We start from the raw sequence: 17,850 nt of genomic DNA, 5'->3' as shown, positions 1-17,850 counted from the left end.
AGAGTTGTTGCAGTGTTCAATGTTATACTTCTAGGATGGCTAGGTTCAGCCATTCAAAATCTAGGAAATAACAATCATCAAACTCAAACCCAAACTAGCAAATAGATATTATCCATAGTTTCACAATGCTCACCTCTCATATTTTGATGCTTGTTACTGGATTGAGGTTGCCTTGATTTATGACACAACAAGACTATTTAGAATTAGATTTTTTTCATAAATTAGATGAGCTTGCTGTTGTGCTAGTCTTGAAGTCCTGATCTAGAAGACTTTAAAACAGGAAAAACTTGTAAGAATTTTTTTATATGTTTAATAGATAAATGGGTGATATGGCGTGTGTAAGTACTTTGCTTACATAGTCTGCTCAGATTAATGATTTTGTTAAGCGTTCAATGTAAATGTTGGTACTGTTTAATTGGCATTATTTTGTACAGAATATACTAACAAATGGATTGCAATTGGTGTTTTACTCAGGTTTTGCATTATTTATATTGTCAGCTATATTGCAAAACATGGTATTAAACTTTAGTGTTTGGAAATCCATAATTGATTTCAAATAGTTGAATAGTCTATTTTCTGTCAATAATGACTTGAGCTCCGATTGTGCACATGAGGATCAAAACAATGAAGAACAGGATATGTGAATTCTATCTTGATTTGGTGGGGTAGATTATCTATGATTTTTTCCATCCTGTTATCTCCTTGATAGTATTTTATTATTATTAATTTCCTTTATGTATTAATAATGTTTTCTAATATTATTTTCTAGTATGGATTAGTACATATTTCTGCTGGAGACTTGCTCAGAGCAGAAGTTGCAGCAGGGACAGAGAATGGTAAAAGAGCCAAGGAGTACATGGAAAAAGGATCTTTAGTTCCTGATGAAATTGTTTGCACGGTAGATCTACTTATATCTTTTTTGCATTAATCTTATTCTTTTTTAATTTGATATTAATGCTCTCCTTCATTCTATGCGGATACAGATGGTGAAGGAACGATTGGCACAGAAAGATGCAGAAGAGAAGGGCTGGCTGTTAGATGGATACCCCCGAAGCTTGTCACAAGCAGCAGCCCTTGAGAATTTTGGGATCAAGCCACATCTCTTTGTTCTATTAGATGTAATTGATTTCCTAAAGACACTCAAAATCTCCCTTTGCATTCAGCATGAGTTTTAGTATAGATAGATTGCATTTTAATATGACAATAATTCTTTTGGAGATATTGATCTCCTTTGTGCAACTTTATACACAGATGAAACACAAGACAGCTCTTCTGAAATTTTATTATTTTTGAGGTAATTCCATGAGATTGTGGCATCTAAATATTATATTGTTTTGATTCAATAGTAATCTCTCTACTAACTCTATGCAGTCTCTGGTAATTTGAACTGCTGGGCCTAGATAAGACTGCGAAACATATTCCTTTTTTTGCTTGCGATGAGTCCATCAGAATAAACCTGGTGCTGATGTAGGATCTGGGATTGTGTTTGTGTGAATACTAAAATTGTGCTGAAACTCTGCAAATAGAGGGATTCAGTGAACCATAGTTGGAAAATTCGGACTCAACAATGCTTGGCAGACACAAAAAATTCAAAACTCTGGATTTGGCAAAAACTTGGCAATTTTATTGAACATTTTATATACACAAATGTTAAAAATATATTCTTCAAAAACACTCGTAATAATAAATTTGATTAGCATATTACCTTTTTCCATGATATATAGATCAAAATTAGAATTTAATACATACTATTGACCAAAAAACAAATTGAACTGTAAATGAATTATAATGTTACTTCCATTAGCCATGCCAATGTAGAAGTTACCTCATTTGAAGAGATTTTTGGCATGTTCTGCAATAATAAGGTTTAAGTAGGCATACTCAAGATTTCCTATTTTCCCCTCAACCCCTCAATGTAAAGAATTTTTTTTGACAGATTGCAATAGCCATTGGGAGTGGAGATCCAGTGAGGTTGAGAAGTAGTGTTCCTCATGGGGATTTGGGGGCAATGCCCCAATGGGATCAAGGGACAGCAGACAAAAATAAATTACATGAATTTGGACAAGATTTTAATTCAAAACTTGCGATGTTTTTGCATTTACTTGCAAGTTTCATAGGAAAAAATCATCATGATTTTTTCAAAAACTTGTTGGCGAGTTTTTCCTAACATTTTATCTTGGGAGTACTTGTGAGTCAAAAGAGTTTTTGGTGAGTTTTTCAACCATGGACTGAACTACTATAGTTTATAGATAAAGCTTAATGTTCCAACAAAAATTGCAGCCATCCAAGAATTAATGTGGGATAGTCTTAATGGTAGCTATTCGATCACCCAAATAGAAGTTGATGATGGGCCCAGGAAATGGATTCCAAAAGGCATAAAAGCAGGTCTTTGGAGATACGAAGTCCAAAATTTTAATTAAAATTGGCAGATTCACCTCAAAACATGACTAAAACAGCCAGTGCTCAAGTAGGGGTATTTTACTGTATGTAAATGTACACACACATGGGGACATCCCTGGCACATTAAAAACCACTTCTATGAGACCAACCATAGATGTGCTATATCTGATGTTGACTGTAAATTCTGGTTATTAAAACATGTGAATTTGAACTGAAGACAGAATATCTGACTTCTGAATGCTTGTATATTTTCATCCTATTTATTCTTAAACTGGAAAAAATAGAAACCTTATGAAAGTTTTAATTGCTTAGAAGTTTTTTGAAAAACATAGATGTCGCATCATTGAAATGTCAGTCAGGTAACTAAAAGAGAAGAATATTTGAGAATGTTGTGGGCATTGACCCAGGAAAAAGGTTGCCAAAGCACAGTATGGTCACAGGACTTGGCCAGTGTCCACCTGGAAATATAAATCAATTCTGTCCTACCTAATTATTTTCTGTAGCTAATATTCTACTTTACCTATTTTGTCTTTTGAATGTGGTATAATTGGCTTTTGGAAAACTTGTATGACAACATACAATTGACTGACATAAACATAAATTTAATTAACCCAGCATAAACAATAAATAATCATCAGACTTCCTGACAACCACTAAAGGAATCATTAACTAATGCTAAAGTGGTTTATCTTCCAGCATTGTAAAAATTCTCCCTCTTCACATTTCTTTTCCCTAAAGCAATTGTAGTGCCAGTTTCTCCAATATTTCGGGCCTTCCCACATGGTATTGTCCAATGACAAAGCCTTTGACTGAATGAGATATTTTGGTAGCTCCTTTGATCTCAATTCCTTCTCATATCTGTCTGGAATCAGAATAAAACCTCTATCATCTAGGGAATGCAAGGATCTTGAAATTTTCAACCTTTTTGTCCCACTACATTCTGCAAACCTGAGACATGAAATGGTGTTATGCACTAGCAACCTTAGTAGTATCTTAACAAAATATATAACCTATCTGCTAGATCCTTCTAAGACCCATGGTTACTTGGTCCAAGTATCTCCCCTCCTATAATTTTGAGCAACTTTAGCTTATAAGGTTGTCATCTCAAGAAGATCTAATTTGTTACTTCTAATTCATGCTCATTTGAAAGTCAATTTGTTGGAAATTCAACTTGTCTTGCATTGAGTAACATGGATCGGTTTTTACAAATGTAATCACACTGCCATTGTTATAGGTATTTTCCAAATGCAGATCCCAATCTCTTATAAATATAAGAGGGAGACATGTCTCTCTGATTAATCATTACTAGTTTATATATATATATATAATATCAACATTGTATCTTAAGATTAAACAATCCAACTGAAGCTATAATCTTAACACCCCCTCTTAGCTAGGGAGGATTTGTTATGGAACATAATATGCTCTCAAGCATGCGATATTCCTAGAATGGCATATATACGGATATCAACATAAATCCATCAACACACACATATATATATTAACATATATTACATATGGAATTTGCTTCAATTCAGTATGAGGCTAAATTTCTCAACATCTTCGCCAATTTGAGGTTTTTCTTAGTTTCTATGATAAAGGAGAGTTATAATTATAGAATGTTTACCTGGTAATGTTCCAGGGTTGTATTGTAAACTGTATGATCATGAATCCCGCTAATCTGTAAAAGGGATAGTTAGTGCATGACAAAGGGAACAGCTATATAAAAATAGGGAAAAACAAAATATGTAGTGAGATTTGGAATATTCATATGAAAACATGGATAAGGCGTGTACTTATACATTATAGAATCTTAAAATATAAGGATTAGCAGATTTCTTATTCCAAATCTTTATTCTGAGAGTCAGTCAAAATGCCTCTATAATTAATGTCGAATTCTCCTAGACATCTGTTCCCAGGATGTCCTAGGATGGAGAGGCTGAAGGATAACCCAGGTACGCATCTCAGGATAATGTAGGATTATTTGTTTGTGGCAGTAGTTAGATTTTAGCAAAATGTGAATGCTAGCTCTTTGCAAGAAAGATTATCAAGCAAAGAAGATGCTGAGAGGTGTTCTTTACTAATGCATAGGTGTACTTTGGGCTTTCTGAATCTATTGTTTGAAGTAGAGACATCAAATTTGTTGGAAAATTTTGGTCCACAAGGATACAAGGCTCAAGAAGAGTGTTGCCTGTCACACACAGATAAATGACCATGTACAGGTGATAAACATGAACTCGATGCAACTCATAAGAGGATACAAGAATTAGCATCCTCAATCTTGGAGTGTTTTTTATTATAGGGCAGGTCATTCTCAACAAATTAGTCACCTTTTGAAGCATATTTGGGTCATTTGCCTTCAACTCCACTTGACATAGCTTTGGAATAACAGGAAGAGAATGTAGGAGAACATTTCTAAGGAGTTAGAAATTAAAATTTGTTGAGAACTTGAGAGGTCTAGACAAATTTAACTCAAAGGAAACTAACAACAGTAAAAAACTCAAAATATGTACTACCACAAAGATATGATGAGCATACTACTTTTGATATGGTAAAATTTCAATAATGTGAGGATAAATTAGTCCCTGTCAGACTGATTGAAGTTACAATGAAAGTTCTTTTGGATTCAACTCTGTGTATTTTTTGCAGAGAAGCTTTCCTTATTTGGATTCTTTTGTCGAATTTGATTTTGACTGAATTTTTATTTGAGTCACTTCACAATGAAAATGTCTGTTGCAAAGATGTTAGGCTTGCAATATATTACGGATTAAGTATCTGCCTAACCGTTTCAGTCATCTGTATGAATCCTCTCATGAAAGAGTGACTCACTACATATTAGAGTGACATATTATAACACTGTTGTCACGTGAAGCGAACATGGCATGTTATTGCAAAGGTTCTTCCTTCTTTGATCACCTTGTATTATGTGTTTCATGAAGCATTAAGGTCTTTCAATACTTTTGGATCTTTTCTGTCAGTCTCCTATGATTTTGAGGGATGTTTCGTAACATATATTTCTAAATACAGGCTTCTGGAATTTTGCAGTTACCCTATTAATTTTGCTATAAACAGATCAATTTTGGCTCAATTTTTTTGTCTGTTTTCTGTACTGTTTGTGTGGATTGAATAAGTTTAATTTCTGATCTTTTTTTTTAAGAAATTAGGTTTCAAGAAAGGGAATCATTCAAATGCCTTTAATTCTTTTAAAGAATAACATCTGATTGTTTCAAAACCAAAGGACATCATACCCAATGCTTTTTGTACAGGTCCCTGAAGAAATCCTTGTTGATAGAGTTGTGGGAAGGAGGCTTGATCCCATTACAGGAAAAATTTACCATCTCAAGTATTCTCCACCAGAAACAGATGAAATTGCAGGAAGGTTGACTCAACGTTTTGATGATACAGAGGAGAAGGTGTGCTTTCTAATATTATTCCTCTAGGACTTTGATAGTATTATTTTCATTGGAAAAAAGATATTTTATGTATGATCTTTGCTAATTTTAAACTATTCTGTACTGACAACTGTTTAAGTAGTTCTTGTGACTTCAAGTTCACATCAGTCAAATTAATAAGAGGCATTCTATTTGCTATGCATTATGCTGAATGGATCTGAACTATTTGTTGTAGTTGGTATGTTTCTAAATAGTCTCTATATATTGTTTAACCTTCTGAAGGCATTGGATTGCAGCATAGGAAATTAGAAGACTGAGTTGAAAATGTATGTCATTGTATGGTCAGTGTCAAATTAACTTCTATCAGCATCTGTCGATAATATAGATATTTCAATGTTAATTTTAACAAGTTCAGTGGGGCTTGTTAGGATAAAACTAAATAAATCCATCCATAAACATGCATGTCTTGATGTGGTCTACTAGTTGTCTTGCTAGGTTAATGTAGCTTAACTGTTTGGGACTCCAACTAACTTGCTACTACTAACTTTTTCCATATAAATGTCTAGGGTTTCATCAAAAGTGTTACTACTGGAATTCTTGAGGTCAAGTACTAACACAAAAAAATTAGGGCAAAATGATACCCCACTAGTTCTTATTTACCCATTTCATTAAATGTCAATAATTTCATGTTGAATATAGTAAATCAATTAAAATATTAGATTGGTAGTTATAGTCACAAATGTGTGATCATGGGTGAAAGCATAATAGTGTGTAGTGCTTTGAAATTTAAATGATAATTGATTGAGATATTCAATAGTAAACAAAGGAAATGAATACTTCTTAAATAAATAATTACAAGATGATCTTTACAGAATGGAAACGATCAAGAACCAAAGACAAAATAGAAAGTTAATTAATCTAATTAAATAACTTAAAGAGCATAAAGTCGCTAAAAATTATGTGACTGAATTAAAAGAAAGTTATAGACATGCCCATTATACTAAATATAACTATTAACAATATTACTTTAAAACTTCCTTAGTGGTTACTCCCTTAATGGTCATTCTACTAACAACATTGAAGAGACTTAACATAATTTGCAAGTGCTTGAGACATAAATGCATAGAAGGCTGACTCCTCTTCAAAATGCTCCATGACATGAGCTTGCTACTGAGACCCTCCATGGTTGATCAGCCAGCCACTTTTTACAGAACTTCCTCACATGGCCAAGAACAAAAACAAATTGAGTAGTTGGGTGACCAAGCCAACCCTCCCATTATACACAAAAACTGTAATCAACTTATAAAAAAATGATTTTTGTTGATAAAAAATTAGGGAAAAACTTTGAAACCCATGATTTTGCCAAAAATTGTTGAAAGAAGCTGCTGCAAAACAACTCCATGGTTTTGTGAAAAATTATCAAACCCTCGGTGCTGTGCTGAGATCACATGTTTTTTCCACAAAAGTGTAAAAAGCTCTAGTATATTTGCAAGAACACCATTCGCCTTAGAAACCCTAGACCCTAGAATAGAAGAGAATTCCAACCTTGGTGTAATCAATGTTGTTTGATGTTCTCATTTAACCATGGGCAATGCCTTAGATCATTGTCCAACCTAGGATCTAAGGCATTGCATCCATCTATCTAGGAATATCACAACCTAGGTCTCAACATAAGGTTCTTCCAACTTACATACATGGGACTCCATCCCATGAATCATGGTCCTTGCTACAATTTATCAAAGAGGAAATCGATCATCATATCTCACTTATGCAACTTCCATCTCATGATAGAACTAGATAAGTTATGGTCCAAATGGAAGTATACCCGATCACTAGAGAAACTATCTCAACATGGTCCACTCCCTCTAAACCAATATGACCAAAATCCTCGGATGTCAACTGAAGTAGATCCTCTAGTTGCTCCTTCTAACACAGAAGCATACCCTTCTCACATGGTACCAATTATGGAAGATATCTTGCTCCAAGAATGTAATTTGGTCTTAATTGTCTCAAATGATTCCATGTCAGGGAAATTAGCCTGCTCCATTGCTGTTGCTGAGAGTTTAGGACATTCCTTCTTGACCTTATTCCTTTGTTGCTTGGAAGTTCAGAATTATGATGATTCTTGAAGACAATGATGTGAAACAATTTGTTGATAAAGAATCCAAGCAACCTGATGCTGATCCTCATAAAACTATCTGGAGTAAAGGAAACAAGAAAGCCATGCAAACCATATTAGATGGAGTTTAAAATGAAATAGTACCTATGCTAATGAAACATCGAACAACATTTTATATGATGAATGCATTATTAAATGCATATGAGGTTAACAATGCAACTAGAACCCTTGCACTAAAAAGGCAACTAAATCATATACAAATAAAGAAGGGAGAATCTATGAATTCATACTTCCTAAGAGTGGCTAGTCTAAGAGATGAACTTGCAAGTATAGGGACCATAATTGACGACAAAGAGCTAACACTTATGGCTATAGATGGGTTACCGGATTCATGGGAAACATTCTCACAAGGAGTAAGTGCTAGAGACAATCTTCCAGACTTCAATAGACTTAAAGGAGATTGCCTTCAAGAAGAATCTAGGAAACTTAAGAAAGGAGGAAAAATGAAAACTGAAGATGAAGAACTTCATGTTCTCATCAAAAATTCCTATAAAGGTAAGAAGAAGCACTTCAAGAAGAAGAAGGGTAATCAAAGAAATGACAAATCTAAAAGAGATTTTTCAAAATAAAAAAGCTTCAAATGTGAAAAATTTGGACACTATAGATCTAATTGCCCTAAGAATACAAAGCACCAAGTAAACTATACAAACGTTACTAGGAATGAAGAAACCTATGATCCTGGGAAACATGTATTGTATTCTGCACTATCAAATGAAGTATCAAGCAAAGTATGGGTAATTGATAGTGGATCATCTCGACACATTACAGGATACAAAAAAGTATTAGACTTAATATCAAAAGAAGTTAATGGTGAAGTTACCGTAGGTGATAATTCCAATCATTTAGTCAAAGGAATTGGGAACTGCACCTTGAAACTAAAGTCGAATATTTCTCTCCATCTCAAAAGAGTACTCTATGTATCAGGAATAAAGAGGAATCTAATCTCTATTACAACACTTGAAGATGATGGACATAATGTTGCATTCATGGACGGTAAAGTAATGACCTGATCTAAGAACTCTTTATTTAAGAAATCAAGGTCAATTGGTCAAAGAAAGGGATACTTGTATGAATTAAACATAGAACCTATTCAAGCCTTAATTCATGAAGCTGCTAATACAAACGAAATGTGACATAGAAGGTTAAGACATCTAAACTTCAAAGCCTTATCGACTATGGAAAAGATGGTTACTGGTTTACCAAAGTTGACTAAAGATCATTCAAGCATATGCAAATGATGCGCTCTAGGTAAGAACACCAAAAGTCCATTTCAAGATAGCACTAGAAAAACTAACAATGTTTTGGAATTAGTCCACTCAGATTTATGTGGACCTATGCTTGTTCCTTCTCTTGGAGGACTCTGGTACTATATACTTTTTATAGATGATTTCTCTAGGAAAATATGGATTTACTTCTTAAAATGTAAAGAATCAGAAGAAATCATTAAGAGATTCAAAGAATTCAAAACCTTAACTGAAAACCTATCAGGATACAAAATTAAAACTCTTAGGACTGATAGTGGAGGGGAATATACTTCAAATTTGTTTAAAGATTTTTGTAAAGAAGCAGGAATTAAGAGGGAGTATATTGTTCCTTATAACCCACAACAAAATGGGGTAGCTGAAAGGAAGAATAGAACAATTATACAAGCAACAAGAGCTATGGTATTTGATCAAAATTTAGAATATTATCTTTGGGCAGAAGCCTCATGTATTGTTGTCTATATTCAAAACAGGAGTCCTCACTCCCACCTTAGAGATAAAACTCCTAAAGAAATCTTTTCTAAGGTTAAATCAAATATAAGCCATCTTAGGATATTTGGGTGCCCAGTATACATAGATGTTCCAAAAGAAAAGAGAACTAAGTTAGAACCCTCCGGGAGGAAAGGTATTTTTGTTGGGTATAATGAAACATCTAAAGCAAATAGAGTTTTCATACCTGGTCAGAAAAACATTGAACTTAGTAGGGATGTAATATTTGAAGAAGATTTAGCATTCAAAAGACCCTTAGTTCTAAAGATCCTGCACGTATACCTAGTTTTGAAGAAAATTATGAATCTGAGTTTCAAAGGGAGAACATTGAAGAAATTGAAGATGAAATTCAAAATCTTAATCTTGAGGAAACTCAAAATCCTAAGAAAATACCACTTTGGGCTATTAAGACTATAGAGGAAGCACAAGACTTCGTTGAACCATCTAGAACCTTCAGAGAAAGCAAAAGACCCAAAAGATTTTCTAGTTGTGCAACAAACATGAGTGATTTATCTAAATCAGAACCAACCAATGTTTCAGATGCTATTAAACATATAGCTTGGAAGGATGCTATGACGGAAGAATACCAATCCATTATTAAGAATGATCTTTGGGAAATTGTTCTAAGGCCTAAAGGAAAATCTGTTGTTTCTTCTAAGGGGATATTTAAAATCAAGCATGCTACTAACGGTAGCATTGAAAAATATAAAGCCAAATTCGTAGCCAGAGGATTCTCTCAGAAGGAGGGAATTGATTATGAAGAAATCTTTGCTCCAGTTGCCAGATACATCTCTGCAAGAGCAGTCCTAGCTATTGCAACATTGAAGGGATGGAAAGTACATCAGATGGATGTGAAAACAACATTTCTGAATGGAAAGATACAGAAGAGGTATATTTGGAACAACTTGAAGGAATTGAAACTCATAACCCTAAAGTCTTTGTTTGCAGGCTCAAAAAAGCTCTCTATGGGCTTAAACGAGCTCCAAGGGCATGGTATGAAAGAATTGATAAGTATCTCTCCAGTTTAGGATTCTCCAAGAATGAAGCTGATCCAAATCTCTATTACAAAAAGGATAAAAATGATATGATAATTTTGATACTATATGTTTATGATTTACTAATAGCAGGTGATGATCATCTTATAGATCAATGCAAGAAAGATCTAATAAGAGAATTTGAAATGAAAGATTTAGGACTCCTTCATTACTTCCTAGGGCTAGAAGTATGGTAGAATTCTGACAGCATCATACTTAATCAAGGAAAGTATACATTAGACATCTTGAAGAGAATTTGGAATGTGGAACTACAGACCTATGACTTCTCCAATGAAGACTAATCTACACAAACTTAAGGAAGTAGTTGCAGAATCACCCTCCATAGATTCTACTCTTTACAGACAAATGATTGGGTCTCTTATGTACCTAGTAAATACAAGACCTGATATTTTCTATGTTGTTAATGCCTTAAGTCAGTTTATATGTTATCCAAGGGAGATTCACCTAGTTGGAGTCAAACACATTATGAGATACATACAAGGCACTCTTAACCTTCGGCTCAAGTATGAGAAAGTTGACTTGGACTTGCATGGATACACAGACTCAGATTGGGTTGGAAGTGTTACTAATAGGAAAAGCACTTCAGGATGCTATTTCAGTTTAGACTCAACGATGATAGCTTGGATATGCAGAAAGAAGGCATCAATAGCACAGAGTTCCACAGAAGCTAAATATATTACCGCAACTATGGCCTCTTGAGAAGCAATTTGGCTTAGAAAGTTACTTGTGGGATTATTTGGTCAACCCATGAATCCTACTATTATGCATTGTGATAATCAGAGTTCCATCAAGCTTTCTATGAATCTAGTTTTTCATGATAGGTCCAAACATATTGAAATTCCTTACCATTATGTAAGAGATATGGTAGACAGAAATACTATAAAATTAGAATACATTTGCACTGCAAATCATACAATAGATATTCTTACCAAACCTCTCTCTCTCGAGTGAAGATAGATCACTTCAGGAAAAGACTTGGTATGGTTGAATCATAATACATTTGTATTCTTTAATTATTAATGAAATAAATTTGAGTTAGAATTATTATTGTCAGGCTATTGACTGTTATGGGCTTCACCATTTGTATTCATTATCTAAAGAGGTGACTATCTCTGAGATAATGAACACTTGTATAAAATACATTATGAAAGATGACGATCTCTAAGATAATGTATTGAACAGTAGAGAACTACTGTCAGATCTGGATGAGTTCAAGATCATGTTGTGATGTAGACATTTCTATGTTTATGAGTCACAACTTGGATAAAGAGAGAATTTAATCATTCTCTGGATTTTGTCCTGTATATTGCATTCCTTGCAATATTGTTATCACAAGTATAAGTGATAAGTCATATCACAGGTATAGTAATATGACATAGTATTATGTATTCAATGATACCACATGCTTAGAAGATTCAGATAGATATAGAGTATCAATCTATGCTTATTCATCTTAACTGATGGTGCTAGATATGTTATCTCTCAGTATGATTATCAAGTTAAGAGGGAGTGTTAATTCTATGTAACTGTGATATCATATTGATCTGAACAGAAGATCATACAAGATCAAAAAAAGCATGAAGATCCTTATTTAAGGATTGGCCTCTTATGTCTTATATAAAACCTAATCGGCATCCTCCTTGGAAAGATATTGTAATGTTCTATTTGCATTGTTTTAGTTAGTATATTTACTAACTAATCTATACTTGAGACGCCGATCTTGGCAAGATATTCATAATTAATATTAGGGCCGACTTGGTAAGAGTCATGTCCTTTCTAAGAACATGCCTCTTGGGTGCCATATAAGTAAAGGGTTAATAATGTGGATAAAGTACACACAGAAAACACAAGGTCTGCTCCTTTAACATTACTACCCTTTATGATTCGTAGCAGATATAAAACATTTGCAGAATAATTATTATACTATAAGTAACACTTCATATATAGGTCTGATATATTCAAGACCATCTTCAGCAAGTCATCAAAGGTATTCTATCTGTTTGGTTGTTCAGAATTTGTAGAAACTTTACAAAGTGTCCTAAATCATAAAGAGTCCATCTTGCAAGTAGCTATCTAGGATTGATTTACTAGAAGTCAATTCTTGATGGATTTCCTCCAAGTTTAAATTGGGTTAGTAAAATTATGGCCAAGTTTTGGATTGACACATAATTGTGCATCAATCATATAGAGGAGTTGTGACATAGAGTTAACTATTTTCTATTTGATATTCTTTCTATAGACGCTCAAAAATGGTTCACGTTTACAGTTTAATCACATTTTCATACTAACATGTCCCATTTTCTCATTTCACTAATTCCGATTTTTTGGCCAACTTGATTATCATTCGAGCATGGTTTGACAATATTCTTCATCATTCATATCCCCTTTCACATCAATCACAGATCATTTCAAAATCAGTTCTCATTTTACCCAAACTTTACAGAATTGACTCCAAACCATTTCAACATCATCAAAATCCTTTCTAATGAACCCGAAATCATCCCAAACCAACCCAGAATCACCCTAAATCAACCCAAAATCGTCTGGAATCAGCCCTAATCAACCCAAAACATGCCAATCATCTCAAAACTATCATCATCTGTCCAACCCTAGGCATTGTCATGTCTCTCAGTGCCTTGGAAACCTATCAAACCTATCAAATATGACCTCAGCGCTAGGTCAAACTATCATTCTCCTCATCCGATCATTGACATTGTTGAGTCCCTCAGTGTCAGATTGTGACATCATCAAATCATTTTAATAACATTGATAATGTTCGTTGATGTTATTATGATCAATCTTATCAATCAATTTCGATCACGTAGCATTTACAATGTTTGTTAAATATTACATGTTCTTAATCCATGTCATTAGTCCTTGGCATGTAATCAATTCTAATCAATCAATTAATTTGATCATGGCTTTGATCTACCCACCGTCATCCTAATCGATCTGCACAATCATCACATTTCATCAAAAGGTTAATCCTGCATTTATCAAATCAAATTGGCCAATCATTTATTAATTTACCCTGTAAGATTAGATAACCCATAATCTCATCCTATGTCATTTCAATCGTTTTCATCCCAAATTACTAATTATTCTTGCTAACCAACATTCTCAATTAATTGATATTTATTAATTAATTGATTCATCTTCACAAACTATGGAAATTCTCAATTTCATAAGTCCTATTTTCCACTAGTAATTTCCATTTTACTGATTTCTATTTGTGTGGAATTATGAATTTTCAATTCAAATATTCCACATAATCTTGACACATGGACATCTTACGTCATAGATTTTCCATTTACACTTGGCTATTGTGTCATATTTGACATATTTGATTCCTTACGCATGTCTATAATAAGCCACCTTCGTCATAGATTCTTGTCGACGAGTGGCTTTGAGATGTCATATGCACATCATAGATTCTCATCCACATTTAGCCATGTTGAATTTCATGCGTCATAGAATCTTACATTTGGCATGTTGTCTCATATTTGTCATAGATATTCTAAGGAATATCATGCCAAGCCAAGTTGCACATTTGAATCGACAAGTGTCCATCCTCTCATTCATGTCTTATCTCTTGCACTTTGGCTATAAATTGAGCCATCTTGCTCCCATTTTCGATCCTTAAGAGCCATATCTTTAGAGCATCTCTTAGAACCCATTAGGCTTGAACCACACTTCTAGTACTCTCAATAGCATCATCTCATCATAGGCTTTTGCTTTCAATTGTGTGCATTATAGGTAATTGGAGCTACATCAAATGGAGAAGAAAGGACATGAGAACTACAATTAAATAGGGAGTTTTAGTTTGTTTGATTTCCTTTATGCTTTGATTGGTTTTCATGGTAGATTAGAAGGGTTTAGTGTATTTTGATTGAGTTTTGTGGCTGCTCATAGTATGCTAGGTTCTAACCCATTTTCTAGTCCTACACTTTCCAATTGAAGGTATGATGGATATTTCATGTTGCTTTTGTTGTATCTTATTAAGATTTGACAAAAGTTCCAATGCTTGTGATTAGTATGAATGGTCTCTTTTATAATGTATGATGGTAGTTGGTAATCTAAAAGGAACTCAAATGTTGCCAAAGGACTAATGAGCTATTTTTAAAGCTCAAGTAGTACCTTGTGACTTATAATGGTTGGTGGATTTGGTTTGTCCATTTTGAAATTTTGATCAATAATTTGCGAAACGAATTCATACTTCTCTTTTCTCCCACCATAATAATACCATTTTGCCTTCTTGTATTTACCCACAGCAACATTTATCCCCATCAACCCAATGGATCAATGTTCTACACTAAAAAACTTGAGAAGAAAATTAATAATATATATTCCATCTGAATCTTAAGTTTATTACTTAAACATCTCTTTCTCTCTTGAGAAAGACCTCATCAAACACTATGCTCGTGGCCTTTCACCTTTTGGAATATGGAGAGGCCAATCACACATTGCTCACAAATATCTCCTTGAGAAAAGGTAGTGCCATTGCAATGCCAAAATGATAAGGTTTGTGGTAATTCATGTCACCTTTAGATCATGCAAGCTCCTTGCCTTTGACATGCTCTATGATCAAGCTAAGCACCTTAGTATGACCTATCTTCCCAGTGTCCTCAACCACTAAACAAGGGCTGCAAAAATTGGTATGTGTCTCCTAAATAAGTCTCAATGTAGATATATATGCAGTTGCATTACATATGAGAATTTAGACTATGTTCTTCTCCCCAACCTCTTGAAACATTAGCTATAATAAATGCACAAAGTATTTGCATTGTTTACTTTGCATCTGCCATCATTATATCACGGTGCTTCTTGTTCCACACAATACCTGCAAGTGAAAGTTGTGTTCCAACAACATCACAAGGAATGGAGAAGTTACGTGCAGAATTCAGATGGCATGAACTCTCCTTAATGTGAATGGAGGAATGCCAAATCAACTTCCCAAGAAGAAAATCTCACAATGAATCACAGGTGGTCACTGAATTCATCATTGATACAACCATTTGTCTTGTCATTTTCCTTTTGTTTATCTTCTACTCATACCTAGAAAGTAAGGAATTTGTTTCTCGTTATATATCTTCATGCACTTGGATACACAACTAGACATCAAGAATGTAGTTTGAGTAAGTTAGCATTTCAGTTGATCGATAACTCCTATCTTATTAAACACATAATAATTAGAGGTCTTTGTGTCCTTGATCACCACTAGTGAGTCATGTTTCCATGCAGGGTCCTTTTAATTAGCACTTTGCTTTGCACATTGTAGTATCTAGACATTGACAAAAACAATGCCAGATTCAGCAGCATTCCAGCAAGGTTTCGATTCTTTTGAATTTGAATTTTGAAATACAAACTAGAAAAACTTAGGAAACATAGCAAATTCCTGTCCAAACAAATTCCAATCAATAATAGATCCTTCAAATCACTATCCTAATTAGTTGGCAATCCATTCACACTGCTGAGATCCAAACTGATTATAATAAAAATGACAAAAAATGACAGTTTTAACAATGGTTTATGGTTTTCGTTTTGGCAACCAAGTTTCTTGTATGGGCTTGCAGAATCCAAATGGCTTCGGTAGAAACTTGCAAACTTGCAAGATTTTTCAGTTTGTTAATTCACAAGTTGTAGACAATTTATATATTTGAAGAAACCAGTTGATGAGTTCCCACAAGTTTCATGAGTTCTTGCTGAGTTTAGAACCACCCACAATTGTAGTATATTTTTATCTGGGTTTCAATTATATCATAGCTATGAGCAGATGGCAATGTACCTCTCATGAGTTTTAATATGCTTCCCTTCCATCATTTCTGAGGCTTCTGCAGCGTAGCCCTTTGTTATCAACAAGCTCTCCTATTGTAGTTAGCTTCTTTTCCATTGGCAGCCCTCATATTTCCTTCTTTCTAGTGGCAGCGCATGTCTGTTTTGCATAGTGGCAACCATTCGTATTATCTTTTCTGTTATGTAATATTGCTGGTTGATATCAGTTAACATTTATGATCTTATTGTGATAATGATAATTATTTTATATGTTGATAACAGCATAGGAGGTGGGAGGTGTATTGGGATCTTAGATTCTGATATTTATACTAGTTTAATTTCTTTTATACACCTGCTACCTCAAGTTGCTTATTTCAAAATGTTTCCTTGTGTTTAGCATAAGATCAATGCAAAATGTCTGTATGGTTTTAATTATACTTTTGGGGATATGTATATGTGATCCGAACCTGTCAACAGTAGAAGAAAGTCAAACCACTCTAACTAATACAATGATCATTCCATCATTTGAAACTTATATATAGCCTATAAGACTACACCCACACTGTCAAAACTAGCACAATAAGTGCATATACAATATCCAAAATTAATACAACCTTCCAACCTTCCACACAAAGAAAATAAAGAAAGCCTTACTGTACTAAGGATGCTTAAACATGCACTTCTTACCAAAATATAGTGCACTAACCAGTATTGAGGAAATGAGAAACAAACAAGAGAAACCACCACATTATCTTCCTCTTGCAGCCAAAGACCAACATATTGTTCTGACCTCCTTAAGAACAGAATCAACAGATAGATCAATTATAGTCCAGTTTCAAGGGGCAATGATCCACTGCTCTAAAATCCTGTACTAAATTCCATTCCTGGCAAACTAGAGTGATTTCCATCAAAGGAGCAAATGAACCATTCATGCACACCAGTGCCCTTGTTAACATACAGTCCTCCGGTAGTACCATTGAAAACCCGCATATTAACATCAATGTTCCATTGTGAAATGGGACCACCTTATGTTAGATTACCATCCTCAAATATTCGTGGAATGTTTGTAATATATGACGGATGTTAATTTATAGCTTCTTTATGTAGGGCAGTCAAAATCAGGCAGCCTTCTGACATACAAACCATTCATTTTTTTAAAGTAAACTAATGTTAGACAAACTTTAAAATTCACCATAAACCAGGCTTAGCATCTACTTGATTAACACTATCCATCAAAAGAAATGACTATTAGACATCATTCACGAGGTGAGAGCTTTAGTACGTCACTTAAAAGCTGAATC

General features: G+C 34.1%; 1 protein-coding gene across 3 annotated transcripts in view; it reads left to right on the top strand.

The window, feature by feature from the left end:
* The window catches only part of AMK2 (adenosine monophosphate kinase), a 57,413-nt gene that overhangs the window by 7,204 nt on the left and 32,359 nt on the right, over positions 1 to 17,850 (top strand). For all 3 annotated transcript variants that reach the window (XM_089821468.1, XM_089821470.1, XM_089821469.1), the window contains exons 3-5: positions 770 to 898; positions 984 to 1,118; positions 5,667 to 5,813. In XM_089821468.1, coding sequence (XP_089677594.1) covers positions 770 to 898; positions 984 to 1,118; positions 5,667 to 5,813 — 411 coding nt within the window. The remainder of the gene's footprint in view (positions 1 to 769; positions 899 to 983; positions 1,119 to 5,666; positions 5,814 to 17,850) is intronic.

The sequence above is a fragment of the Cupressus sempervirens genome, chromosome 3, assembly GCF_028749045.1.
Source record: "Cupressus sempervirens isolate cs-2001-9-10 chromosome 3, ASM2874904v1, whole genome shotgun sequence".
Lineage (NCBI taxonomy): Eukaryota > Viridiplantae > Streptophyta > Pinopsida > Cupressales > Cupressaceae > Cupressus > Cupressus sempervirens.
This window is presented reverse-complemented; position numbering and strand designations above follow the sequence as displayed.